This window comes from Orcinus orca, chromosome 8 (genome assembly GCF_937001465.1).
Source record: "Orcinus orca chromosome 8, mOrcOrc1.1, whole genome shotgun sequence".
Classification (NCBI taxonomy): Eukaryota; Metazoa; Chordata; class Mammalia; order Artiodactyla; family Delphinidae; genus Orcinus; species Orcinus orca.
Genome location: NC_064566.1, coordinates 13883008 through 13909087, shown reverse-complemented (window position 1 = coordinate 13909087; position 26080 = coordinate 13883008). Strand labels below are relative to the sequence as shown.

The 26080-nt window shown below is 56.9% G+C and overlaps 1 protein-coding gene across 14 annotated transcripts in view; it reads left to right on the top strand.

Annotated features, from left to right (window-relative positions):
* Positions 1-26080, top strand: part of DGKZ (diacylglycerol kinase zeta) — a 42314-nt gene that overhangs the window by 7112 nt on the left and 9122 nt on the right. Inside the window, exons 1-7 of one of the 14 annotated variants that reach the window (XM_033411668.2) lie at positions 4824-5117; positions 22222-22974; positions 23271-23379; positions 23675-23770; positions 24090-24167; positions 25376-25432; positions 25832-25900. In XM_033411668.2, coding sequence (XP_033267559.1) covers positions 4957-5117; positions 22222-22974; positions 23271-23379; positions 23675-23770; positions 24090-24167; positions 25376-25432; positions 25832-25900 — 1323 coding nt within the window. In that variant the 5' untranslated portion in view covers positions 4824-4956. Of the gene's footprint in view, positions 1-2618; positions 2850-4757; positions 5118-6753; positions 6809-17125; positions 17251-20478; positions 22975-23270; positions 23380-23674; positions 23771-24089; positions 24168-25375; positions 25433-25831; positions 25901-26080 lie in introns of those variants that run through there. The other 13 variants (XM_033411715.2, XM_033411675.2, XM_012538378.3 and 10 more) reach the window with 13 other exon arrangements.

Here is a 26080-nt window from a genome sequence, read left to right as displayed (position 1 = left end):
GGGGTGAGGGCAGCATGTTAAAAGAAGTGTGAAGAAAGAGGGAAGAAATGTTTATTGAGTACTTACTGTGAGGCAGGCACCAGCATGGTGTGAGCTGAGAGAAAATCTCTGCAGGGAAAGCTTGGACGAAGAGGCAAAAAAGAAAGGAACCAGAACACGAGGAGTCTTGAAGGTCAGGCCAAGGAGGTTGGCTTGGCTGGCTGTGAGAGCAGTGGCTGTCCAGATCGTGGCTTAAGTGTTTGGTGCCCTGGTACATTTCTTTTCCCCAGCTCCCACTTGCTCATCCAGGCCACAGAAAGTAGAACACCTCACCCTCTGGGGCCTCAAAAAAGCCCAGAATAATTTTCTTACCCAGATTCCTCTTCCTGTGTGTATCTGGGTGGATTCTGAGGGGTCCCCAGCTCCCCAGTGCTGGCACACGTTGTCCTAGGAACTGCCAAGGGCATCCTCCCCAGCCCTGTGCACCTGTCCCTTCCAGCCTTGTCCTCCCCACCCCACCTGCAAAGTACTGACAGCTTCAGTGAGTACAAGCCCAGGGGGACTGTGGTCCCACAGCTAGGACTGCTCTGCCTCTCAGAGCCTCCAGCCTGCCCAGCTTCCCCTCCAGGCGTCACATTTCCTGCTCCCTGCTACTCCAGGGCTGCCAGAAGCCTCAGACTGAAAACAAGCCCAGCCCCATTTCCTCTGTTTAACTGTTCAAGCTACTTGCAAAATCCCTAGGAGAGGAGGACAGGGCCCTGCAACAGCCTCCTTCTAGAATAGACCTTGGCCTGGCTGGCAGAGTCTCTGCTGGGCCACAGCACACAGGACCTGCCTCGAGGCAGGGTGATGGGCTGGAGGGAGAGCCACTGGGAAAGGGGCTGCCAAGCTTCAGTGGCATCACCTGGCTATGTCCCCAATCCTAGAGGGGCAATAGGATGTCTCGTTTTCGGGCACAGACTCTGGGGTGAAATTCTTATTTCTATCATTTACAGGCTGGGTAACCTTGGACAAATGAGCTTAGCCGCTCTGTGCCTCAGTTTCTCCATCTGTAAAAGGAGGAAAATAACAAGATCTATGTCATAGGATTGTCACAAGAATTCAAAGATTTCTGGCACAGAAATGTCCAAGAAATATTAGCTATTTTTTATTATTACCAAGTATTAATTAGTCATGACATAGCATGATTTATTAAGCAAATAGTTATTGAGAAATATTATGTTCCAGTCATGAGGGACACAAAGGTGATTACAGCACCAGATGGAGGTTTCTAAGGGCTGGGATGGCATCGTGTACATTCCGTGTCTGCAGGTTCTGTAGCGTAAACGTTTATTGAACTGAACTGAATTGAACTGACACCCTTTCTGTCCTCGAGAAATTTACAATCTTTCTGGGGTAACAAACACATACAGAACTCAAGAACTAATTATAGAGCAGCGTGACTAAAGAGTGCTTAAGGAAGGTATGATTTCCATCCCAGAACCAACCCTGATAATAAAGAGCGAGCGTACGCCTTACTATTTATTTACCAAATCCTCACGATGGCCTCAAAGTCCACCCAGTGTGGCCTTTTTGCTATTCTTTAGACACATCAAGCACATTCCTACTCAAAGGGCCTTTGCTCTTACTGTTTCTTCCACCTGGACTGCTGTTCTCCCAGACTGTCACATAATTTGCTCTCTCAATTCATTCGGGTCTGTTGTCACATGTCACCTCAGGAGGCCTTCCCCAGTCCCCCTAACCTAAGTAACATCGCCGTCATCATCCTCCTCCCCCTTCGCCTTGGCTTTATTTTTCTCTATAGCTCATCTCATCTCATTACCGGACATTATTTCATATATTATTTGTTTAGAATAGAATCTAAGCAACATAATGTTAGAGCGCTGGTTCCTTGCACACTGCTATCTAGTCTGATACAGTGCCTGATGCACAGATAGAAGGCACTCAATAAATATTTATTGAATGAATTCATTTGTAAACCCTTTCGCCTCTCATTTAATCCTCCTAAAACTCCACAAGCTCAGTTATTACTGTTGCCCCCTTCCATGTTACAGATGAGAAAACTGAGGCTCAGAAAGGCTCCCTGACACGCATATTCACCGGTTTATCTGTTTGTAGCCTACCTTACTCCAAAAAGGATTTCAGGTGACCTGGAGAGGTAAACCTCTCTGACCTGATCCAGGGTGCACAGCTGGTAAGTGGCAGAAACAGGATGTGCGCCCACATCTTCTAGCTCCATTCTGGTTACTCTCTCCACTCCGCCACTGTCCGTGTATTAGACGATGTGGTGCTCACAGAGCTGAGAGGAGAGAGAGCTGTGTGTGGGCTGGGCACGGTCCCAGTGCACCCAGAGGTTGTGAGGGAGCAGGAGACCTCAGCAGGACCAAGAGGTGAAGATTGGAGCAGTTAGGTGGAGAGGAAGGTCAGACTGGGGCCCACGTTCAGATTCCAGCCTGGGCAGGCCTGCTGGCTGCCTGACAGCCTCTGACTTGGTGCTGTCTCCTGGCTGCTGGGCTGGGCTTGTCCTCACCTGCCTCTTGCCCTCCGGGGCAGCTCCTCTTCCCAGCCAGCCTCCTGCCCTGACCAGCGGAAGGCGCCTACGAGGCCTATGGTCCTCGACGGGGCAGCCGGCCGGCCTCTCGCAGGGCCCCCTGGTCAGGAAGTGCCGAAAGAGGAAGAGAGTCGCCGGGCAGGATGAGCACACTGGGGGCCGGCCACAGTACCGGGGGAGGCTGCGATGAGGCTGTGGCTCTGGGCCCCGCGGAGGCTCTGGAGACAGAAGAAGGAGAGCGGCCCGGCGCACTGAGGCAGATGTGGCGCTACCGCTCCTGGGACGTGCCACAGATCCCAGCTGAGGCCCCCCAGTCACAGTAGGTACTTGGGTGGCCGGAGAATGAGCACAGGGACCTCTGGCCCTCAGTCCCTTCATGAGTCTTTTATCTGGGGTTGGGGGAGTGACAGAAGTGGGGTTACGCCCCTCCCTGTGTCCAGTGGCTCTGCAGAGGCGCAGAAAAGGGCAAAGGGGTTCTTGGCAGGGTGAGAAGGGCTCTGTTGTTTGAATTGCTGGGGCAGTGTGGTGGGGCCTGAGCTTGCAGAAGGCTAGGAGTCGAGGGAGCTAACCGCGGGGGGGCCTGGGCAGAGAAGTCCCCACAGGAGTGTGGCATTGGGTGCCTTGTGCAGACTCAGTGGGGTCTTCAGTAGCCTCTGGTCTCCTCCCTCAGAGCTTGGTGTCAGAAGCATTGGGAAACTTTCCCAAAGGGACCCACGCACCCCAGGAGGACCGTGTCCGGCCCACTTGCAGATTTCACTACCACCCTGGCACCTGCAGCTGCTGGGAGGGCTGGTGCCCCATTCCCCTGGTCTCCAGGCCTAGAGGAAACTTGAAGGAAGCTGGGAGAAGGTTCTGAGCTTCTAGATGCTGGCTATTTTTTTAAAACGGCAGGCTTGCCCACATGTCACAGCTCCCAGCACTGGCTATGTGTGGCAGGCTGAGGCTGGAAAAGGGGCTGCCAGAACCCCAGAGAGGGTGAAAGTGAAGTGACACAGGATGTGGCTTTGCAGAGAGGAGTGCTAACAGAAACAGCAGGCAGCTGATATGGGCATCAGGGTGGCCGGGTTTGGAGGGAGAAGACCCATACTCTCCAGCTTCCTGGCCTCCTTTTGTCAGCCCTGCAGGGGCTATCAGAGGCTGCCCCCAAGCTGCTGATTCTCAAGCACGTGTACTGGCTGTGCCGCCACAGGCGACTGCTCTGGTTCCACTTGCCGTCCTCATCTCTTGAGGGGGACAACCTTTGCTGCCCATGGGGGTGTGTTTGTGTGTGGCTGCGAGGTATATTTCTGGGTGGGTGAGGTATATGTAAGAGGGATGTGGCAACATGTAACCGCTGTCCTGGGTTATATTTGGGTATAGGAGAAAGACGTATATGTTCACTGAGGGCATGGATGTTGGGGAATGAGAGTGTGGTCCTTGCTTTTGTGTATGTATTTATGAGTATGTAAGAGGTGTGCAGGTGATTCCTGTAGTGTAAGAGATTTACAGGTTCCGTTGGATATTGTGTTGGGAAAGTGCTACATGTTAGGAGTGTGAAAGGATTAGAAACAGCTTTGGATTTAGAAAGATGAATTTGAATGAGAAACGTGTTGTTAGTGTGTGTGAGGGTCACTAAGTGACTTTGGTCCTGGTATACATTTCTGAGTGTGAGAGGCTGGTGTGGGAAGTGTTAGTTTGTGTAATGAGTGAGCATAATTGTGTGAGAAGCGTGTCTGTTCTGTGCGTATGGGGAGCACTGTGTGACTTTTGTTCCCGAGGGCGTGATTTGGGAGAGCAAAGAGGGTAGGAGTGGAGATTGTATGAGTGGCTGTGACGGGCACAGGGTGTGCGAGAGAGGTGTCTATTCCTTGTAGATGTGGGAGGGGAGGTGGTGATAGCCACCCTCGCGAGTGTTCACTTGTGAGTATGTAGGTTGTTTGGTGCGGGGAGACGGGGCTAAGAGGGAGAAAAAAAGGTTGCGTGTGCCTGGGTGCGCGCGGGGCGGCTGTGTCGGGCTGGAGATTCTATTCTGATCCCGGAGGCGGACCAGCTGGGGTTGTGGGCGGGGCTCGGTTGCCCCGCCCCCTCTCGACCCCCCGCCCCCTCTGGCGGCCCAGGCGGGTTGCAGCTCGGTCGGCGGCCGGCAGAGGGCGCGGCGGGCCGGTGCCACCGCGTAGCCGAGGGGGCGTGCTCGGCGGCGGGCAGGCAGCGGCCCGGCCAGCTATGCGGGGTCCTGCGGCCGCAGCTGGCGGCATTTCCTGGAGCGGCGACTGCGGCTGCTTCCCCAGCACCTGGGCGTGGAGCGCGGGGGCGCGCGGCGCGGGCCGGGCGGAGCGAGCGCGCGCCGTGGCCGCGGCGGGCGGCGAGGAGCCGGCTTGCTAAGCCCCGGCCGCCGGCCCGGCATGGGCGTCTTCCGCGGGCCCGCCGCCGGCCGGGGCTAGGGCCGGATGGAGCCGCGGGACGGCAGCCCCGAGGCCCGGAGCAGCGACTCCGAGTCGGCCTCCGCCTCGTCCAGCGGCTGCGAGCGCGACGCCGGTCCCGAGCCGGACAAGGCGCCCCGGCGTCTCAGCAAGCGGCGTTTCCCAGGACTGCGTCTCTTCGGGCACAGGTGAGCGCGGCGGCGGCGGCGGGAGGCATCCCTCGGCCACCTGGTACTGACACCGAGCGGGGTGTTCCCGGGCACCTGCGATCCGGGTTGTCTTGGCGTTGGCTCTGCGTGGGGGTCATCCCCCAGCATCCGGGCACTGGCACCGAGTGGGGGTCATTCCCTGGCACCGGCAGCTTAGCGCGCCTTCTCTGTGGTACCGAGGCAGGGGCGGCTTCCAACTCTCCAGCAGGGAGACAGAATTACCTAAACCCCTGGCACCAGCAGGTAGGTCCCCCATGACTGGTCACGATCCCCTTCTTGGCACTGATGGAACAGGGCCCCCTCTGAGCCTCCTGGCCCCAGGGAGGTGGGCGGTCACGTCGCCACTCTGGTCCTCGGTGTGGCCGGGTTGCCTACCACCACTGCGTGACATCCGCAGAACATGGCCTCGTTGATACTACTGTTAACGACCCATGCCTGTCCCGGAGCACTGGTCACAGACCTAATCGCTCAGCATTTTCAGCTTCTCCTTGGAGTTGGGGGTTCCTGGCCACCTGTTTTACAATGCTCTTAATTAGCAGGGAGACCTCAACCTCTGCTCTGCTAGGCAGTAGGCATATCTCCCCCTACCCGCGTCTAGCCCTGCTGGGAAAGGGATCGGGTGCTGACTCTTCAAGCTCTATCTTGGCCTCTCCCCCAGCACGCCAAATGTCACCATATTGTGCCTGTGACGGGGCTTTGACCAGGACTCTGGTGAGGAACTGTGGGGAGGGTGTGGAAAGATTGAGTGCAGGCAACCCGTGGCATGTGTGCTGGTGTTGGCTGGGAGCCGCTTCCTGCCAGTGCAGCTCTGGTGGAAGGTGAGGGGAGATGGAGCCCCATGAGGACTCCACCTGGCTCCCTGGACTTCTCCCTGACTTACCCTGTCCTTCTACAGTGGCCACGGAGCTTGCAGCCTGTCAGCTCAGGACCCCAGAGCCAACTCAGACTGGACTCTGACCGCTTGGAGTCTGCCCAGGGCCTCCCTCTCACTTTTCTTCAGTTGTCCAGGCTTCATGGCAATTGGCCCCCCGAGCTTTGCCCTGTCCCTTCCCAGGGTTGACCTCACCCACCAATAACAGGGGTCGTTTTTTTCTGTACAAGTTGGCATCCCTGTAATGCTGACCTGTGCCCCCTGCCTGCCCTACCCTAAGCAGGGCCCTGCTCTTTGTGCCTGCACTGTGTTGCCACGCACAAAGATCTGGATCCTCACACTGGCAGATGGAGCTCTGTAGGCCCTTGTGAAACCAGGCAGGCTTCAATGCCACATAAAACGGGGCAGGGAACAAAGCTTCTCGTACCTCTGTTTTGTCACCCACAGCCCTGCCTGCCGGAGCAGTTTACACCCAGCTCTGCAGGATGTAGCCTCCAGTGTTCACAGGCTTGTGAGGGGGAGGGAGGGGCTCCGCCAGAGGCTTCCTGTCCCTGCCCACAGGGTACCAAGTGTCGGGCTCTTCTGACCTCTGGCTGTTGCCCCTTGTGAAGGGCACAGGTTTGTGTGTGTAGCAGTGAACCTCAGACACATTCAGGAGGAAGGATAAGAAGTAAGAGAACAGCAAGTACCTTTACATAATTCTCTAAAATAATCAGGACAGATGTTATTTCTCCATTTTTATAGACGAGAAGAACACAGGCTCAAAGAGATGAGTAGTTTGCCCAGAGTCACGTAGCAGGTAAGAGGCAGAGATAGAGTTTGAACTCTAGTCTGATTCCAAAACCCACATCCTTTTCTCTATACCAGGTTCCCAAACAGAACATCACAGTGACCTCGGGTGCTTTAGGAACTACAGATTCCTAGATCTTACCCTTGGCATGTCTGACTCATCAGGTCTGGAGATGGGGCTGGGCTTTTTTTTTTTTTTTTAATTTATTTTTGGCTGCGTTGGGTCTTCGTTGCTGCACACAGGCTTTCTCTAGTTGCAGCGAGCCGGAGCTCTTCTTTGCAGTGCGCGGGCTTCTCATTGCGGTGGCTTCTCTTGTTGAGGAGCACGGGCTCTAGGCACGTGGGCTTCAGTAGTTGTGGCTCGCCGGCTCTAGAGCTCAGGCTCAGTAGTTGTGGCGCACGGGCTTAGTTGCTCCACAGCATGTGGGATCTTCCCTGACCAGAGCTCCAACCCATGTCCCCTGCATTGGCAGGCAGATTCTTAACCGCTGCGCCACCTGGGAAGCCCCTTTTATTTTTTTAAATTATTTTATTTGTTTATTTTATTTTTGGCTGCGTTGGGTCTTCGTTGCTGTGCATGGGCTTTCTCTAGTTACGCCGAGCGGGGGCTCCTCTTCGTTGCAGTGCACAGGCTTCTCATTGCGGTGGCTTTTCTTGTGGCAGAGCATAGGCTCTAGGTGCGCAGGCCTCAGTAGCTTTGGCTCTCAGGCTCAGTAGTTGTGGCCCGCGGGCTCTAGAGCACAGGTTCAGTAGTTGTGGCGCACGGGCTTAGTTGCTCCGCGGCATGTGGGATCTTCCCGGACCAGGGCTCGAACCCATGTTCCCTGCACTGGCAAGCAGATTCTTAACCACTGCGCCACCAGGGAAGTCCCAGGGCTGGGCATTTTATAAAGCTTCCCAAGTGTTTCTACGGTGCTACCAAGTTTGAGAACCACAGTATTACATTCACTCTGGGGATGGTAAGTGATCTGACAGGATGCCTTAATGAGAAGAAAATCAAACAGCACCTCCGGGAGTGTGTAAGGAGTCTCCCCTGCATAGTTGCATTGTGCTGGGGCATTGGGGCACACAGAAATGAATGTATTTGGAAAACCCAGTAGAGTCAGGGAGAGGGCAGTGGACTAAAGACTTCCCCCTGACAAGCCTGGGCGTTTGGAGAATCAGATGTCCACGGGGCTGATCTGCCTCCCCTTGCTTTGACTGGAGGCTGGGGGGACAGATATTTGGAATCGTGCACCGCCTTGGCACCGTCCCTTTAATGCTGTTTACTTGGTCCTGCCACCTTTGCGAGTTGCCAGTCTCAAAACTCCCCAGTGCCCCAGCTGAACCTAGCCCTCCGTCTTTCCCCAGGCTCCAAGCTCCTTCTCAGTCCGGCTCTTGCTGCTCACTGGGCATCCACCCTCTGAATTTACCCCTTCCTGCTCCCCTCCCCCACCCAGCCATACACACTTCAGGCCTTGGGGCTGAGGGACCTGCAAGGCAAACAGACAGTGGCTGGAAGGGAGGATAACAAATAGATTGGTCATGGCTGCGGAAGCTGTATTGAGACTTCTGCATTCGGATCTTGGCTCAGTGGTAGAGTTCTAGAATCGACTAGCACTCTCTGCTGTGGGCTTGGGAGGTGTAGTGATGGTACATGGGCCGCATGTTTGCCATTCCTGGTCTGGTCTGGTAGAACGGTCTGTGAATGGCAGCCTCTTTGGCATCTTCCTTAAAGAGGCTTTTTCTTAAAGCCCACTGCAGCCTCCCACATCTGGTTCACCCTCTGGACTCTGGGGAGCAGTTTGCCGTCTCCCCTTTTTTATTTAGCCCAGTAAGGCACACGGCTGAGCCATGCTCCTCCCCAGCTCCATTCCACCTCGCCTGTCCTTGCTGGGGAAACGTCAGCCACTCCCACATGAGGAGGTGTAGGTTCTGCCCTCCCCAGGGCATCTGGGTTTCCTCTGTCCTTACCGTTCAGTTTCTATTGGCCTTGAGGGGTGGTCAGTCAGAAGTGGGAGGGAAGTTGACTCTGCCTCCTCCTGCTCTTCCAGGGCCCACCTGGAGAGGACCCCCTCACCCTCTGGCCCTGTCCATCACGCAGCTTGTGGATTAACTGGCTTTGCACCCCAGCGGCATCAGAAATTACCAGCACTTCACACATCTAGACAGAAGGCACCTCAGCCTGCAGAGCCCCTGGGAGCCTAAGCGTTGGCTCTGCCACCCCTGCCCTTCATTAGTGCTTAAAGTCATTCATTCCTAGAGGGCAGAAAACGCACCTGTGGGACAAGTTTGAGACAGTAGGTCCCATTTAGAGGTGATGCCACGCGGGGCCAGGTGTCCTGAAGTCCAGGATGGCAGAGCGTCCCCGCCGGGCAGCCTGAGCAGAAGCAGTGCCGGTTTGGGTTGATTTTGCAATGATCCGGAAGGGACGTGTTGAGGGATGCCCCACGTTCGGAGGCAAGAATCTGGGCTGTGGTGCCGGGATGTCTGGGGGCAAAAGGTGCCTCTTTGAGTGGTTTGTCTTGCTCAGGCTAATTCTGGGAGCTGCCCAGGTGGCCAAGGGAGGCAGGTGTAAGCCAGAGTCCCTGGGTTCCCGCAGGTTTGGGAAGAAAAAGGGGCCTCGGTGACTGAGCCGTGCATCGGCTCACCTCGCTCTGCCTGTTCCCCACGCGACATGGTGTGCCAGCGTGGAGCCGGCCAGGCCGGGACCTGGGTTGGGAGCCCGCGGTCTTCCCTCTGCTGCCACACACCCGCCAGCGGCTCTGGCTTACAGGCCAGGGGAGGGGGCGGGCAGCTCGTCATTTTTTCTCCGTGCTGTCCTCCGAAAAGGTCAAGTCTCAGGATGTGGAGCCGTCCGGGACTCTCACTTGGCAAAAGAGAGCACGAGAGTGGGTGTCCTCCCAGGCAAGGACGGAAGAAGGACTGAGTGACCCTGGGAGAGGGAGAAACAGGCCTGCCTCTGCCGCTTCCTAGAGCCCTCTCCAGAATTCACCAGTCGCCCCCCGAGCACAGGGGGAGCCGAGTGGGCATGCTGGCCCCGAGGCTTGGCCTGTGCTGGTCCCTAGGAGAAGCAGAGGTTGGATCCCTGTCCCCCGACAAAGGCGAGAGAGTTTCCAGGTCCAGGAGCTGACTGGAAACTTGGCCTGCAGTGTCGCTAGAGCGACACAAGGGGGCGACAGCTGCCACAGTGGGGCTGTGAGAGGGGAGAGTCCCTTTGCTGCCGTCCGTCCACTTGTACCACAGGCCTGCTGTGAGTGGACCCGCACAGACCCCCGCTGCTGAGCTACCTGATACTCTGGGTGCGGCAGAAGGCAGGCTGGGCGTGAGCTTCCACATCACCTGGCCCGACCCCTCCCCCTCTCTGAAGATTGAGGTCCAGTGCATTGACCTGGACTGGGCTGAGGTCTCACAGCTAACTAGGGGTTATCTGGGACTTCAGTGCCAGTCCCCTAACTTCAGCAGCGTGTCAGTTTGTACCACATCACAGGATCCCAAAGGCTTCCCTGCTTTCGGAGAAATCTTTATCCGGCACCTTCCGACCTGCCCTCCGCCTCCCCTCCCCGCTGCCACCACCTGAGTAATTCTCTAGGTCGGCATGGGGGGCGGGGCAGCGTGGGCGGGAGGGGGCAAGCCCTGCCCCTGCATCCAGGCTCACCGTCTCCCCTCACTCCTGGGCGAGATTAGCAGGGTGCACCTCTGGGTGATGCTAGGCACTCGTTTCTTGCCCCCCTGAACTGCTTCCCCTGTGCTTCACGTGTGGGAGCCCCTGATGCCCTTAGGATATCATCCTCACATGGGGCTGCCGTGTGGCTTCTCAGCACCGGGCCTGCCGGGCACTCCAGTCACAGGTGGGAGTCTTGGAAGGCAGTTTCAGGTGGAAGAGGGCAGGCCAGAGCAATGACCAGGTGCCCTTGAGGAGCTATCATTCTGCCGTCTCTCCTCATCTGCCCCCTTCCTCAGCTGAGACGCCAGAGGCATGGTTAGGTGGTGCAGAGCAGGTTTGATGAGACCGAGGGCTCTGTGGCCCAGGTAGAGGAGGGAGAGGCCGAGGAGGTGAGCACTCCCACCTGCCGCCCCTCTTACACTCATCTGGATGCAGGGGATGTGCCAGCTCATCTCTCTCTGGCCATTAACGGTGGCCAGAAGCTTGTCAATCCATCAATTTCATGTAATCCTCTGAACAATCTTGTAGTTGATTTTATTCCCATTTTACAGATGAGACACCAAGGCTCAGCGAGGTCAGGGGCCTGGCCCAGGATCATGCAGCTTACGCTGGAGCCCAAACCCAAGTATCTTTTCATAACGCCAGGCTGCCCTACTTACTATCACTCCTTTCTTCTATTCTTCTATTTTCCCACCACCAAACTGGTAGAGCCTAAGAAGGGGTTTAAGTGCTTGAACCCCTTGAAATTGAGAGATCTTTATCTTGTGTGGGAGTAGAGTGAGGCCCTTGAAATGATCTGTGCCCCAACCCCAAGGGAGAACTGCCACCAGGATCCTAGCCCCAGGGGGAGCAAGGCTGAGCGGGGTGGGGTGGGGAGACCCTTGGGTAGGGAGACTCGGGTTGTAAGGAGGATGTCATGTGGCTCCCTGGCTGGATCTGGAGTGGAGGAGCAAGTCTGGGACCTTTCATCTTGCTTTCAAAGTGCAGGGAGCAGACGACTCAAGGGACGTGTTCACAGGAGCTCCAGATATCACCCTGGAGTCAGTGGGGGGCCTGTGGCCTGGGGGGAGGTGTTAAGGAGGAGAACACAGCGCACGGGGCCTCACGGTGAGAGGTCTGAAGAGAGAGGGAGGGCCCCCGAGCTCTCTCCCTCCACTGTAGAGACTTCCCCGCCGCTTGCACCTGGCCTAGCGCCAGTTCAGAGCTCCCACATAGAGGCCTCTCCCCTGCCAGGGCTGAACCAAAATAGCTGTCTAGGAGCCTGGGCCGCGCCGCCCACGCCGCAGCATCTCGCGGGTTAACAGCTTGCCTGTCTCTCCGCCCCCCTTCCCCAGCTAGCTGACATTTTACTGGGGCGGGGGTGGTTGTGAAAGGGGGCCCCAGCCCACGCAGACACCCCACTGATGCAACCTGTCAGCCACTCGCCCTCCTCTGAAAGGCATCCTTTCGGGTGAGACCTTCCTTCCGGCTCCACAGATATGGGGTTCCTACCAGGAGACAGTGTAAGGAATACTTGGGGCTCCAAGGGGTAAGGGGGAATGCTGCTCCTGGCAGATGCCACTGCTGAAATCCACCCATGGAAGACCCAGGGCCACCCCCCGGAAGCTGTTCTCCCTCTGGGGGCCTTTTTTTTTTAATACTTAAAAATCTTTTGAAAAGCATTAAGTATTTGCCCTGAGGCAAGTATACAGAATAACATTAACACCTACCACTTAGGTTGGTCAGATCTTACCATTATGTCATATTTGCCTTAGACAGAGATGGAGGCCTCCTTGTCTCCCCCCCCAGGAGAAACGACAGTCCTGATTTGGGTGTTTACATTCTCGTGCCTGTTTTAAGATTTTTTTTTCCTGTGTATGTATGCATCCACAGTAACACATAGTACTGTTTTGTATGGCTTTGCCCTTGAGTTAAATGGTGTATTGTACGTATTCTGAATTTAGGTTTTTCCCTCCATGTTGTTTCAGAGATTTAACTGTCTTGAAACACGAGCAGTAGTGTGAAGCCATTTTAACTGCCATACACCATTCCTTTTTGTAACTGTTGACGGACATTTAGGTTGTTGGTAGTTTTTTTGCCATTGCAAGTAATCCTTCAGAGACTGCGCTGGGACACGGCTCCTCGTGGGTTCTGTCCACCAGTGCTTGGTTACAGAGCAGTGTATCTTCAGCTTAGATAGTTGTAGCCAAGTTGTGCACTAAAGTGGTTGTCCTAATTTTTAGGCCTCTGGAGTTATTTTTCTGTCTTTAAAGTTTTGGTAAACTGAGGAATGGGTTACCATGAACACTTTCTCTTTCAAGCCCGCAATACCCCATGAGGAAGACAAGGTGGTATTATCCCCATTAATCCGATGAGGAAATTGAGGCCCAGCCAGGGTAAGAGACTCAGCTTGAGGTTGCGTATCCGGTCAGAGGCAGGACACCTCTGGACCTTTGAGTCCAAATCCTCGGAAAGCACCTTTGACCCCTGTGACCTCTCAGGAAGATTGGAGGCACATTTTCTGTCTTCGAGGCAGGAAAAAAAAAAAAACAAAAAACCCTGTGTGGAGTGCATGAAGCCTGGGAGGCCGAGTGGGGCCCTGGGGGCTGACAGCTGATTCTAAGAAGATCTTCTAGTAGATGGAGGAGGGAGCAACTTGGTCAGAAGAGTCAGAGGGGGAGTTAAATTTTGAATGAGGGATAAGGGGGAATGCTGCTCCTGGCAGATGGGGAATGGGAGCCTGCTGCAGACACAGGAGAAGGCAGCAAGAGGGACCAGTCACAAGAGAAGAGGGACGTGGGGGCCAGCAGGGGCTTCGTAACGCTCCCAGCAAGGTGTTGCGAGACTCAGAGGGAGACATATCGGCATTCCCATCAGGGATGGATTTCACTATGTGCCTCTGAGACACAGCTCAGCCCACACGAGCAACTTGTCCACCCAAGGCTGGCAGGAAGGCCTCCAGAACTGGCCAGCCACTGGGTCACTGCGCTGGCCCACAGCCCTTTGCTCTCAGCGTGATCCTTGAGGCTGAGCCTGGACCATTCACCTTTCCCTCCATTCACTCTTCAAACCACATCCAGCACTTCTAGACCCTGGGGATGCAATTATGAGTAACACATGATCCCAGGGGCGCACGGTCTGGTGGGGGATACCAAGCTGCAAACCAGCGCTGATGGCCCAGAACAACCAAGAGAGGGCCTGAGCGTGGGAGCAGCTAGTGCCTGGGAGAGGAGGCTGGGGAGAACTTTCCGGCAGAGCCGATATCTGAGCCAGCTCTGAAAATATGAGAGGAAAAAGATGAAGGAGCAGAAGAAGAGAATGGTGTTCCAGGCAGAGAGACGGTCAGGTGCCACGCACACAGGCAGGAAGAGACCCCTGTGCGTTGCTTGACAGACGCATCTAGAGGTAGAGTGAGGGATTGAGAGCACAGACCCGGAGCAGACTCCTAGGTTGGAATCCCAGCTCTGCCACTTACTAGCTGCGTGATCACAGGCAAGTTGTTTAATCTCTCTGTGCCTCGGTTTTCTGATGTATAAATTGGGGATAATACTACTATTACATTTTATGAATAAAAAAAGTTAGTATTTGTAAAACACTTAGGACGGTGTCTGGCACAGAGTGAGTTATGTATTTGTCAAGTAAAATGTAAAAAGTATGAAAGCGAGATGGGAGAGGAGGCCGAGAAGCCTGTTGACTGCCAGGCCCAGGTCTCTGCATTCTGTTCCCTGACAGTAGAGAGCCATTGAAGGATACGTGGACACTTTAGGATGAATTCTGGTGGCAGTAGGAGGATGGTTCGGAGGGGAGGCTCTAAAGGCATGAGCCATCATTAATTCCACAGACATTTCTCCAAGGCCTACCAGGAGCCAGACCCTGAGACAGGGACTCAGGATACAAGGAGAGAGAGACTGGGGATGTTTCAGCAAGGAGCTCAGAGCTGGGGTCCTGGCCTGCCCCCCACCCCACGGCATCTGAGGCAACCGCTCCTCTCCCCTCCTTGCCCACATCTTCACCTGTGACTTCATGTCACCAGACCCTGTTGCCGGGTTTCATAAGGAAAGCCTTGGAGAACGTGGAGTGGGCAGTGGCACCCAGCCCGGAAAGGAGCCTCAGCTGTCACTCTCTGGGTCCTCTGGAGAGGAGGCTGCTGCCATCCCCCTGTGCCCAGCAAAGAGAAGTAGCCTGGGCCTTGTGGTCAGCCCTTGGGTGGGGTACCCGAGGTGGAGGAAGCCCTTCTCCTCCCCTTACGGCTCTGGTCCCTCCCCGACGGAATTCCCTGTTCCTTCCTCCTCAGCCCATCAGCAGTAAACACTGGACTCACTGCCAGGCAACGTGCTGAGCTGCCCAGGTGCACTAGATCTGGCCCCTGGCCCCCCAGGAACTTGTCTGGTGGGTGGGAGGAACGAGGCATATGGATTGGAGAGAATCAGGACTTCCAGGGGTCCCATGGCAGAGGAGCCAGATGGGTGGTGTGGAGTCATCAGTGGGAGTGAGGTACTCTTGGCTGGGGCAGCTGTGAGCAGGTGGGATTTTGATACGAGGTGAGGAAGGAGGCCGGTATTCCAGGCAGAAGGTATGCCATGTGCAAGGACACAGCAGTGAGCTTGGGCTCAGCCAGATTAGGGGGCAGAGAATAAGTTGCCTTGGTTAGCACCAAGGGTTGTATCAAGGCCTAGGAAGTTGAGTTAGTGCCACATTGCAGAAGCCACGTTTGCTAGGCTAGAGGATTTAGAATTTATTCTGAATCAGTGGTTCCCAAAGTATGGTCCTGGGGTTGCCCTTGACCCTTTCAGGGGATGGTTGAGGTCAAAACTGTTTTCGTAATAATACTTTCAGAGCTGCCCTAGTTTGTGTCCTTCTCACTGTGTTGATATTTGTACTCATTGTATAAAAGCAACTGTGGGTAAAACTACTGGAGCCTCGGCACCGACAAAGGCAGTGGCCCCAACATAGACTTGTAGCCATTGTATTCTTCACACTCACAACAAGAAAAATGCAGTAAATATATTAATCTTCTAAAGCCTAAATCCTTGAGTACACTTTTTTAAAAGTTCTGTGTGAAGAAATGTGAAATATACATACAGTACTTTTGCTGCAAACCGAACTATGATGGCTGTCTTGAAAAAGCACTTTTGTGACTGAGTTGCGAGCCCTACTCGTCACTTTTTTCTTTTTTTTAAGGAACACCATTTAAACTTGAAAGAACACCTGACGACAGACAGAACTCTTCAGATTTGGATATTTAGCAGACGTTTTCTCAAAAATGAATGAAGTGAGCTTGTCACTTCAAAAACAGTATCAGTATTTGTTGCTATTGATAAAATGTGTTGCTATTGATAAAATTTGAGTGAAAATTACAATTTTGGAAACTTTGTTCCAGTGTGTGGAGATCTGCCTAACTCAGTAAACCAGTATTTTCCAATGACCTATGCTTGATGTTTCAAAATTCAGAATGCAAGACAGACCAGTGAAAAGTTCAGATTCCACGTGGCCACTAACCTTTAAGAAACTACCACTTGTCATATTTGGGTGTAGTAGCAGAGAAGAACACCCAGAATTGCGTGAAAAGGCTATTAAAATGCTCCGTCCTTCTCTAACTGCCAGTGGGACGCAGAATTTTCTTCATGTACTTCAACCGAAACAACATATCACAACAGATTGACTGCAGAGGCAGATGTTAAAATCTAGCTGTCTTCTATTAAGCGAGACATGAGAAATTTGCAAAAATTAAAACATGCCACCCTTCTCACTACTTTTCTGTTTTAGAAGATACAGTTTATTTTTCATAAAAGTATGTTATTTATATTAACAGTTACTGGGTTTATTGTTTTTCAACAAATGAATAAATAGTATTTTAAATATTTCTCAGCTTTAGTTTCTAATATGGTCAGTCTTAATAGCTATAACCCCCATAAACAAAACTGTTTGGGGAGCTTCAATAATTTTTAAGAGTGTAAGGGGGTCCTGGGACCAGGATGTTTGAGAGCTGCCACTCTAGATCCTAGGGGCTAGGAGTGTTAATGGAGGGGTGGCGTTCTAGGCAGGATGGGTGTGACATGGGCTGGCTGGCTTCTGGATCTGACAGGCCCCCTTGGCAGGGCTGGGAAACCCAGGATCAGGAGGCTCCGCTCAGCCACTTGTGAGCTGTGGGCAGTCACGGGCCTCCGTGAGCCTCAGCTGCCCTGGGGGTTCAGCTGGGAGCAAAATGCCCCTTGCACAGGGGAGTTACAAGCCTCCTGTCCGGCAGTGCTTGTGGAAAAGTGCTCAGTAAGTCGTGAAACACGCCACAGATGCTTATTTTTGAGGTTATTTTGTCTGAAGCCGGTGCTTAGCTGTCTCAGCTGCTTTTCTCAGATCCCGGAATACCTGTCCAGTGGGTGCGAGAGGGTGTAGGGTGACCTGCCTCTTCTCCCCCCAACCCTCCCGGAGCTGAGGCAGGGGCTGAGCTGTACCAGGGGCCGCGTGGAGGGGAGGCTACTGAGCTGTTGCTCAGCCGGCCTCTGGGGACTTTGGGAAGAGAAGCCAGGAGGCGAGGCTCGTGCGTGAGTGTGTGCCCGCCCACTGCCTCCTGCTTGCACTGCTGGGAGAGGAAGTGCAGTCACTTACCGATCGGGTTATTTTCATAACGGCCGTCTCAGGCGTGGGGGAGGAGGGTGGCGAGGGGGAGGGGCAGGGGAGCAGCCACAGCAGCTCACTCCCCAAACTAGGACTTGCTCAGCCGGAGGCCGGCCCGGAGCTGGAGCGGGAGCCGGGGCTTGCCTGCCCCCCGCCCCAGGACCCCAGCCCGCTGGCCCACCTCCTGCCTGCCGCCCTGCCTTCCAGATCAGGTCAAAGGGGCTTGCCTCAACCCTTCCTTGCCTTCTGCTTCCTCCCTCCTGGATCTGTCTGGGTGGGCCTGGGGAGGGGTGGATCAGGGCGGGCCCGGGCACCACCATCCCCAGTCGAGGCTCCTGAAGCTGATGGAAAGGGAACGGCAAAGCGTAGGCCAACCGAGCTCCTGTCTGAGCTCCTGTCCCTGAGCCAGGGCAGGACCCTGTTGAGGTAAACATGACTGGCCTGGTCGCCTCCTTTGCCATGCAGCCCTGGCCCACCTCTCCCCGCCATGCATTCTGGTTTGGTTTGGTTTGGTTTGGGCAGGATCCTTTTAGTGAACAGAGACCTAGGAACCCTGCCTCACCAGCCCCAGGCAGGCCCCCTTTCCAGCCGTCCCCGTCTCCTCCCCTCCGACCTCAGCCTCAGGGCCGTGGGAGCAAAGCAGCCAGAGGTGGCTTCTGAGCAGCAAGACCCTGGGGAAGCAGCTCCAGGCCCCGACTCTGGGGCTGCTGGAAATGGGGCCACACAGCACCCTTCCCAGCCTGCACCGGGAAGAGGGGCGTGAGGGGCCCTTCCACAGCGTGGAACGGGCACTCTGACTGAATCCCACAGGGCGGCCTGTGTGAGCACCTCTGGAAGCAGAGGGGTCCCCGGCGGCCAGGCCTGGTGCCAGGGGCAGAGGGCGTTCATCACAGCAGGAGCAGACACCCAGGCGGCTCTGGCTGCCAGGCTCTGTTCCTCAGGGGGTGGGGGTGGCCATCCTGGGAGCTCCAGCTTCCCCTTCCGGGTTCCCACCCCCACCGTGGGCACAGACAGACCCCAGGAGGTGACACTATCCACACGCCCTGGTGTCTGCTATAGGCGTAGGCCCTGCCCTGCCCCTCCTCTCTGCCAGCCGCAATCAGGTACTTTCTACTGTTATCTCATCCGAACCTCCCTTATGTCAAACCTCCTAAACTAGGTCGTTTCATCCCCATTTTTCAGATAAGAAAATTGAGACTCGGAAAGGTTAGTTGGTCAGCCCAGGAAAGCAATGGCAGATATAGGATGCCAAGGCTCATGGGCTTTTCCACTTGAAGCTAACATAGCGTGTGAGACAGTCTGGCCGGGAGGCCAAGAGTCCTGTGCTTCCTAGCCAGTCGCCGATGAAGCTGAGGCACTCGTGTCCGCTCACCCCCGGCAGCTGCCTCAGCTTGGCCACCTGCAGCCCCACTCGGTGCTGTTCACCGGGGTGCATGGCCAGCCACCACTGTGCGTGTCTCCCTGTAGCATTCTTTGTCCTCCCCAGGCTCCCAGCAGCCAGTTGACGGGGCCCGTGAGTCCTTTCCCACTCTGTCCCCTTCGGGTGTGACAGGATTACCCCAGGTCCCCCACTGGGAGGCTGAGGGGCAGCCATTTGTGCTCTGCTGTTGGTGTTAGAGCCCTGTGGGGCGTCCTCCGGTGACCTTTACATGTACCATGTGGTATGTGGAAGGTGACAGAGCGTGAGGTGACAAGAAGCTGCCAGTCGGAGCTGTGCTGTGGGGAGAAGCTCCACGCCCAAGCAGGGGAAAGGCTGGGACAGGCCTGAAACCAGGCTGGGCTTCTGAGCAGACCCAGGAAAAGCCTCAGCAGAGATAGGAAGTCAGGAGTCAGGCCACTGCTGACCAGAGGACAGAGGTTTCTATGGAGACGGGAGGAACAGGAAGCATGGGGCCTGGGGGGAGCGTAGAGGAGTGGGTGCCTTAGAGGAGAGCTTGTCATAAGGCGTCAGGTCAGCCAGCTGACTGCCTCCTTGGACCAACAAGGAGACTGAGGCCCGTGAGGGAGGGGCTTTGCACGTGGCCACACAAGGCCAGGCTGGCCTAGCCTGCCCCGCCCCACTCGCAGTGACTGCATCGTCAGGCCCCTGAGGAGACCCCGGGGCAGTGTGTGGGCTCGAACGCGGTAAGGGAGCACCTGTAAGTCGCCCCCATGTCATGAGGCGGATGTGCGGGCGACCTCATCCTGCCGGCGCCTCTTGTCGTGGGTCTGGGGCAGTAGGCAGGGTCCAGCCCTCACTGCCACCCAGAGAGCAGCTGCCGCACCCCACCCCCCCCAGTGACTGTGGCCTTTTGTTTTCTGGGTGACACTCGCATCAGGCGGTGTGTTCGGCTGACTAATCTCCTCCGGGCTGGGCAGCTGTCACAGGGCGGCCTGACCAGGCGGGCAGGGAAAGCTGACACCCTGGGGCAGTGCTGGCAAGCCAGTGCCCTGGGGCAGTGGGCAGCTGGGCCTTTAGGCTCCTCTTCTGGGTGCAGAGCAGACCCTGCGTCAGGCAGCCCTGGGTTCAGGCCCCAGTCCTGCCGCTGACCAGCCAAGGGATCTTGGAGCACGTTACTGCACCCCTTCAAGCCTGTTTCCTCATCTCTGTAATGGAGCCATCGATCCTGCCTCAGGAGGTGGTGGTAGTGAGGACCAAACGAGATGATAAACGAACGCACTTCGCCCAGGGCCCGTCGCATAGTAGGTGATGGGTAAATGGGACCGCTACTGTCCTTGTTATGGCTCCCTTCCCTCCCCCGCATCCCACCTTAGTCCCAGCTCGTGGCCCAGCAGGGAAGTCCCTGCTCTCTGCCACGTCTCTGGGGCGCGGGCTTTGGGGTTCAGGTAGAGGCAGGTTCCAGCAGCGGCTCCGCACAGACTAGTTGTGCACGTTACCTCCGCAGTCTCCCATGAGGAACGGGGCATGATACAGTATCTATTCTTTAGGGTGCTGTGTTTATTTATTTAAATTTTATTTATTTATTTATTTTTGGCTGCGTCGGGTCTTCGTTGCCCGGCTTTCTCTAGTTGCAGCGAGCAGGGGCTGCTCTTCACTGCGGTGTGCAGGCTTCTCATTGCGGTGGCTTCTCTTGTTGCGGAGCACGGCCTCTAGGCGCGCAGGTTTCAGTAGTTGTGGTTGCGGGCTACAGAGCTCAGGCTCAGTAGCTGTGGCGCATGGGCTTAGTTGCTCCGTGGCATGTGGGATCTTCCCGGACCGGGGCTCGACCCCGTGTCCCCTGCATTGGCAGGCGGTTTTTTGTTTTTTGCTTCCTCTAGTTCCGGCAAGCAGGGGCCACTCTTCATCGCGGTGTGCGAGCCTCTCACTGTTGCGGCCTCTCTTGTTGCAGAGCACAGTCTCCAGATGCGCAGGCTCAGTACTTGTGGTTCATGGGCCTAGTTGCTCCGCGGCATGTGGGATCCTCCCAGACCAGGGCTCAAACCCGTGTCCCCTGCATAGGCAGGTGGATTCTTAACCACTACGCCACCAGGGAAGTCCCTAGGGTGCTGTGGTTTATAAAATGGTACACATGTTTGCAGAGGGCTTAGAACCGTGCCTGTTACAGGTGGGTGCTCAGTAAACGTAAGCCATGATGGCATTGACTTTAGGAGGAAGCCAAGAGCTCTCCTGCCTTTCTCCCTGTCACCTGCAGAGGCTGGCAGACTGTAAGAGGCAGAGACCCGGAGCTGGGCAGACCCGAGCACTGCTTCCCCAGGCATGGGTGCCTCCGTGTCAGTACCTCCACAGCCATCCAGGGCCCTGCCTGACACTGCCTGCCCGGGCCCACAGGGCAGTAGCAAATCAAGGGTGGGGGTGTTGGATGGGAGGAGTAGGCGCTGGACATGCAGCCCAGCCCCGATTCCTCAGACGCATCATCTTCCACCTTTTGTCCAGGGCTCCCACCCTCTCTCAGAGGCCCTCAGCTAGCAGAAGTATCTCTCCTGTCAGCCCCAGGCAGGTGTCCCATGGCCGTGACTCAGACCTCCCTGTGGCTGCCAGGGCCCAGGAGAGTACTTGATGGCAGGACACAGGTGTCCCTGGGAATTCTGGAGGCGTTGCCCCCCTGAAGCATACCAGGCTTCCTGCCCCTCCCGCACTGTTAGGGGGAGGTGAGGGCGCAGGTGCTCCCAGCCGCCTGTGCGGAAGGGGCGGCAGGGGTTAGGTGAGCTGGCAGAGGAAGCGGAGCCTGTGTTCAGACCAGGTCAAGGGAGGATGGGTGAGCAAGGGTGGTCGCCAAGGCTCCTGCAGGAGGAGCTCTGGGTAGCTTAGTGTCTGGAATTCTCAGCGTTTGGGCTTCGAGCATTGGCCCCCAGGTCAAGGTACAGTTCATGGGCTTCCTCAGCAGCAGAGCTGGAAGGGTTTTCTGACATCATCCAGCATTTTCACACATGGAGTGTCCGTATGTGCCTCTTCAGAAAGGTAAGACCAGAAAAGTTCTTACTGTCAGCCCCTCAGAGCAAGAGCACACACACACCCAGAGGCAGAGGCGCTCTCTCGGCTCTCGTGGCTTCCCACACAAAGTCCCCCTGGTGGCTTCTCTCCCTGTGCAGCTGCCTCTCCAGTTTTTGGGGGGCCTTAGTTCCCCGGGGCCTTCAATCCCCAAGGCAGACGTCAGATCCTCTCCATTTCTAGTGCCACTGTCAGCCTGACTGCAAGTCAGGGGGTCGTATCAGGACTGAATTTCTCTTCAGAGAGCCTCGTTTTCTTACCATGGCTTGGTTGGTGCCATGTTCCAGGAGGGGACACCTAAGCCTAACCTGTGTTGGTGGCAAAACAAAGGCCTAAGGAGAGGAAAAGCCTTGCCCTCAACCCCTCAGCCTGTCTAGGTCAGCTCCAGGCTTCCACCTTCCTTTGTCTTTTCTTTTCCATCAGCTTCAGGCGAGGGACTTGAAGCCCTTTGGGCTAGAGCTTGGTGGATCATGGTGCCTGGACAGGGGATCCCAGATGGGGAGCTGGCAGCCCCTCCTACCCAGCACTCCTGGGGCCGCACAGGGAACAGTGATGAGTGCAGGCTCCCTGCTGGATCCTCTGGCACCCCCAGGCACCCCGTTTATGGAGCTCAGAGGCCACAGACGCCCCCCCCCCCAATGCCTCCCAAGTGTCCCTTCTCTGCTCAAAGGGCAGCGGCTGTGACGGGGCTCCCGGGCACAGGGTGCGCCGTGGCCTGGCCCAGCTCCTCATGCCCCCGGTCTCCACCCGACAGCCACCCGCCTGCCCCTGCCATGGAGACCTTCTTTAGGAGACACTTCCAGCGGAAGGCGCCAGGCCCTGGAGAGGGGCAGAGGCGGCCCGGCGGCGTGGGGCTGCCCACAGGCAAGGCCCGGCGCCGCTCGCCTGCAGGGCAGGCCTCCTCCTCGCTGGTCCAGCGGCGCCGCTCCAGCGCACAGCTCCAGGGCTGCCTCCTGGGCTGTGGGGTGGGGGCCCCGCACTCCAGCCGCCGGCGCTCCAGCACCGCGCCCCCCGCCTGCAACCCCCGCTTCACCGTGGATGAGGTGCCTGCCCTGCAGCCTGCCACTGTTGGGGCCCTGCGTCTGGGCGCACCCCTGCTCTTGGCCGGGCTCTTGGGCATGGATGAGGAGGAGGGGGTCCAGGAGGAGGATGTGACAGTTGCGTCGTTGGCGGCCACCCAGCCAGGCACCAAGAGACCGGGGCCATCCCCGCATCGGGGAGCCCTGCCCGTGCTGCTCATTCCCCGCTGGCGCCGGCGCCGGGCCTCCTCCCACCTGCTGCCCGCTGACGTGGTGAAAGACCGCGCCCTCTGGGGCCTGCACGGTTACTACCGGCCCCTCAGCCCGCAGCGGCCCTCAGGCCAGCACCTCAGCCTGGGGGGCCGAAGAGCCTCGGGCACCGCAGCTGGCCCCAGGATGCCTGCCTGCGTGCGCCCGCTGTCCCGCAGACGCCAGGTAGCCCTGCGGCGCAAGTCAGCCGGACCCCAGACCTGGAGTGCCCTGCTTGCGTAGGTATAGCTGCAGCCAGCAGGGCGAGTGGCCTCCGGGGGCTGGCTTGAGGGCCCCCGGCTCGGGAAGAGCTCTGAGCCATGCTCGGAAGCCAAGCAGGACTCTCAGGAGGGCCCAGTCTCCTCGGGGATCCTCTCAGAGTCTTGGGCTGCCTTAGGGCATCCTCTGCCCTCCCTACCGCCATCCCTGTCTTGACCCGGTGTTGAGGTCACGGTGAGGGCAGAGATCCTAGGTGAGGGGAAGGAAGCAGAGTCGCCGAGTGCTCAGCTAGCCTCAGCTATCTCCTTTTCTGTAGGAAAGCCATCACCAAGTCAGGCCTCCAGCACCTGGCACCCCCTCCTCCAGCTCCCGGGGCCCCGCGCAGTGAGCCTGAGCGGCAGATCCGGAGCACTGTGGACTGGAGCGTGAGTGGCCGGGAGCTGCAAGGGGCAAATGAGGACCAGTCCCCGCCGGGCTCAGGGCCACAGGAGCAGTCGGGTTGAGGGTACTGTGGGCAGCTGCGAGAAGAGCCCGTGGGCCTATGGGGTCAGGGCAGACCTGGCATGGCCACGTTTGAGCCAAGCCTTAAAGCCAAGGGACAGTGGGGAAAACAGGATGGAGCAAAGTAGATTGTGGCAGCTGGAGCAGGTTTGTATTGGGAGAGGGAGGGTTGGTCGGGCAGGGCAGGGGTGCACTAAGCGTGCTCATCCTGTGGTCTAGGAGTCAGCGACGTATGGGGAGCACATCTGGTTTGAGACCAACGTGTCCGGGGACTTCTGCTATGTTGGAGAGCAGTACTGTGTAGCCAAGATGCTGGTGAGTGAGCTCTGTGCAGCACACTGCCCCCTGGTGGTGGAGCCAGGTCTAGAAGCCTGTAGGCCGACTCCTGTGGGGCTGACAGGCTGCTGCCCTTCCAGGGGAAGGCAGAAACAAGGCTCTCACCTAAGCACCCCTGCGGTGGGCTGCCCGAGGATGGTGAGAGGAATGGGGCTGTGTCCTGATGCCAGGGCTGGGGCTTCCCGGTGCACACAGTGGGCAGCTGTGCTGGGGCAGGTGCGAGGAGTTCTCTGCCTGCCCTGGGGCAGCATTCCGGGTGGAGTTACCTGGTGCCTCAGGGGCCCTCTCTTTCCTGCAGCAGAAATCAGTGTCACGGAGGAAGTGTGCAGCGTGCAAGATTGTGGTGCACACCCCCTGCATTGAACAGCTAGAGAAGGTGAGTGTGGTTGCTCAGGCTCTCCGGCCCCTCCCCTTTGGGTGCTAAAGCCCTCCCAGTGCACACACGTGTGTATCTGTACACGCATTTTCATGTTACACAAACATCACCTGCCGGGGGTACCCCAGTGTGCGTAGTGGTGAAGAGCCAAGGACCCTGGAGCTGAGGTGCCTGCATTTGCATCCTGGCTCCTCCTCTATTTGTTACTGTGACCCCACTGCCCAGAACAAGCCTGGCACAGAGTGGGGCTTGTAGACTATTACTCAACCAGATGAAGTAATGAATGATGACCGAGACACCATTTTATCAGTTCCCAAACTAACATTTAGAAGGGGCCATGCCTTGCTGAAGCTGTGCAACTCAGCTGTGTCAGGGCCAGTCCTGTGCGGCCCTGAAGCCTGGCTCAGTCCCCTCCACGCTGCCACTGTAAAGACCTTTCCCCAAGGACCACTGTCCACAGTGTGTCTGCAGCTGGGGGCACGCCTGGGCCGTGTGCTTCCAGGGAGGGAGGTGGAAGGAATGCTGGGCGGGTGGGTCCAGGCAGAGGGTGGGAGGGCTGCCATGGCCCATCAGGGCTCCCCAGGCAACAGAAACCCAGACCAGCATAAGAGAAATCCCGTAGGACTAGCAATGGTATGAACAAGGCTAACATGGACTGCTTCCCCGACCCCCCAACTCGTAGTGTGAGGTTTCCCTACAATTCTGCTAAGGCTGAAGCAGGGACAGTTAGGAGAAGAGAAACCAGTGTAGCCCCAGGCACTATAGACCCATCACACCACCCCCTAAGGTAAAAATCAAACCAGGATTTCACAAATGAGCTAACCACCTCCAGGGACCAGTCAGCAAGCTAGGACTGGGTTGCCGGCATGTGCCTGAGTTGGGAGTGCTGGAGGGTGAGGAAAGGTATAGGAGGGGTAAGCCTTGGTGCTGTTTCAGTGGGGGAGACGGATACAGAGCTTGCTGTCTCCCTCATCCCAGAACACTGGGCAGAGGAAGGAAAGATTCCTTCTGGCTAGTGGAGAGGAGCGGGGGTGTAGGAGGGCTTCTGAGAAGAGGTGTCTCACGTTCTCAGGGTTCCCAGGATAACTGGGGGCTATCCCTACCTCGCAAGGATGCCTCTGAGTGACACTTTCCTGAAGGGGGTGGCCATATGCCTGACCCCACGAAGGGAGGTTCTGATGTTTTGGTGATCATTTCATGTTTCACAGATAAATTTCCGCTGCAAGCCATCCTTCCGTGAATCAGGCTCCAGGAACGTCCGTGAGGTAAGCTCCCAGGGTAGTTAGGGCCCCAGGTTTCCTGAGTGGACCTCTCTGCAGTGTCTTCAGAGTGTCACCAGGGGCTCAGCTCCTTCTAGGCGGCTCTGGGGCCCAGGGAGGTACAGGGCTGAGGCTCTGAGGGTCTCAAAGGGGAAGGCCCGCTTGGCCCTGCCTGCAGATGGGGTAGGGCACTGCCTACCTCTTGTGCCTCCCAGTTCTCTCTGTACTTCCTCTGAGCCCCGACCTCCGGGCCACGGGGAGAAGTCTTCAGCCCCTTCTCACACACAGGACTGCAGAGAGCATCCTGCAGCCCCTGCCCCTCACTGTTGATATATTGAGGGGCACAGGCCACGTTCAAAGCTTCCACCCCTCACTTACTCCGGTGACGCTTCTCTCCTCCACCAGCCAACCTTTGTGCGGCACCACTGGGTACACAGGCGACGCCAGGATGGCAAGTGTCGGCACTGTGGGAAGGTGAGGCCCTGCCCAAGGAAGTTGGCCAGCCTGCTGCCCACTGGCCCCAGGCCCTACGGCCCCTGAGCCTCGTGTGGCCCGTCCATCACTGACCGTGGTCAGGGCTCACTCTCAGCCTGGCTGCAGTGCCCAGCCAGTTCCAGAGCAGCCAGGCCCCTGGGCAGAGCAGGAGGGCAGGGA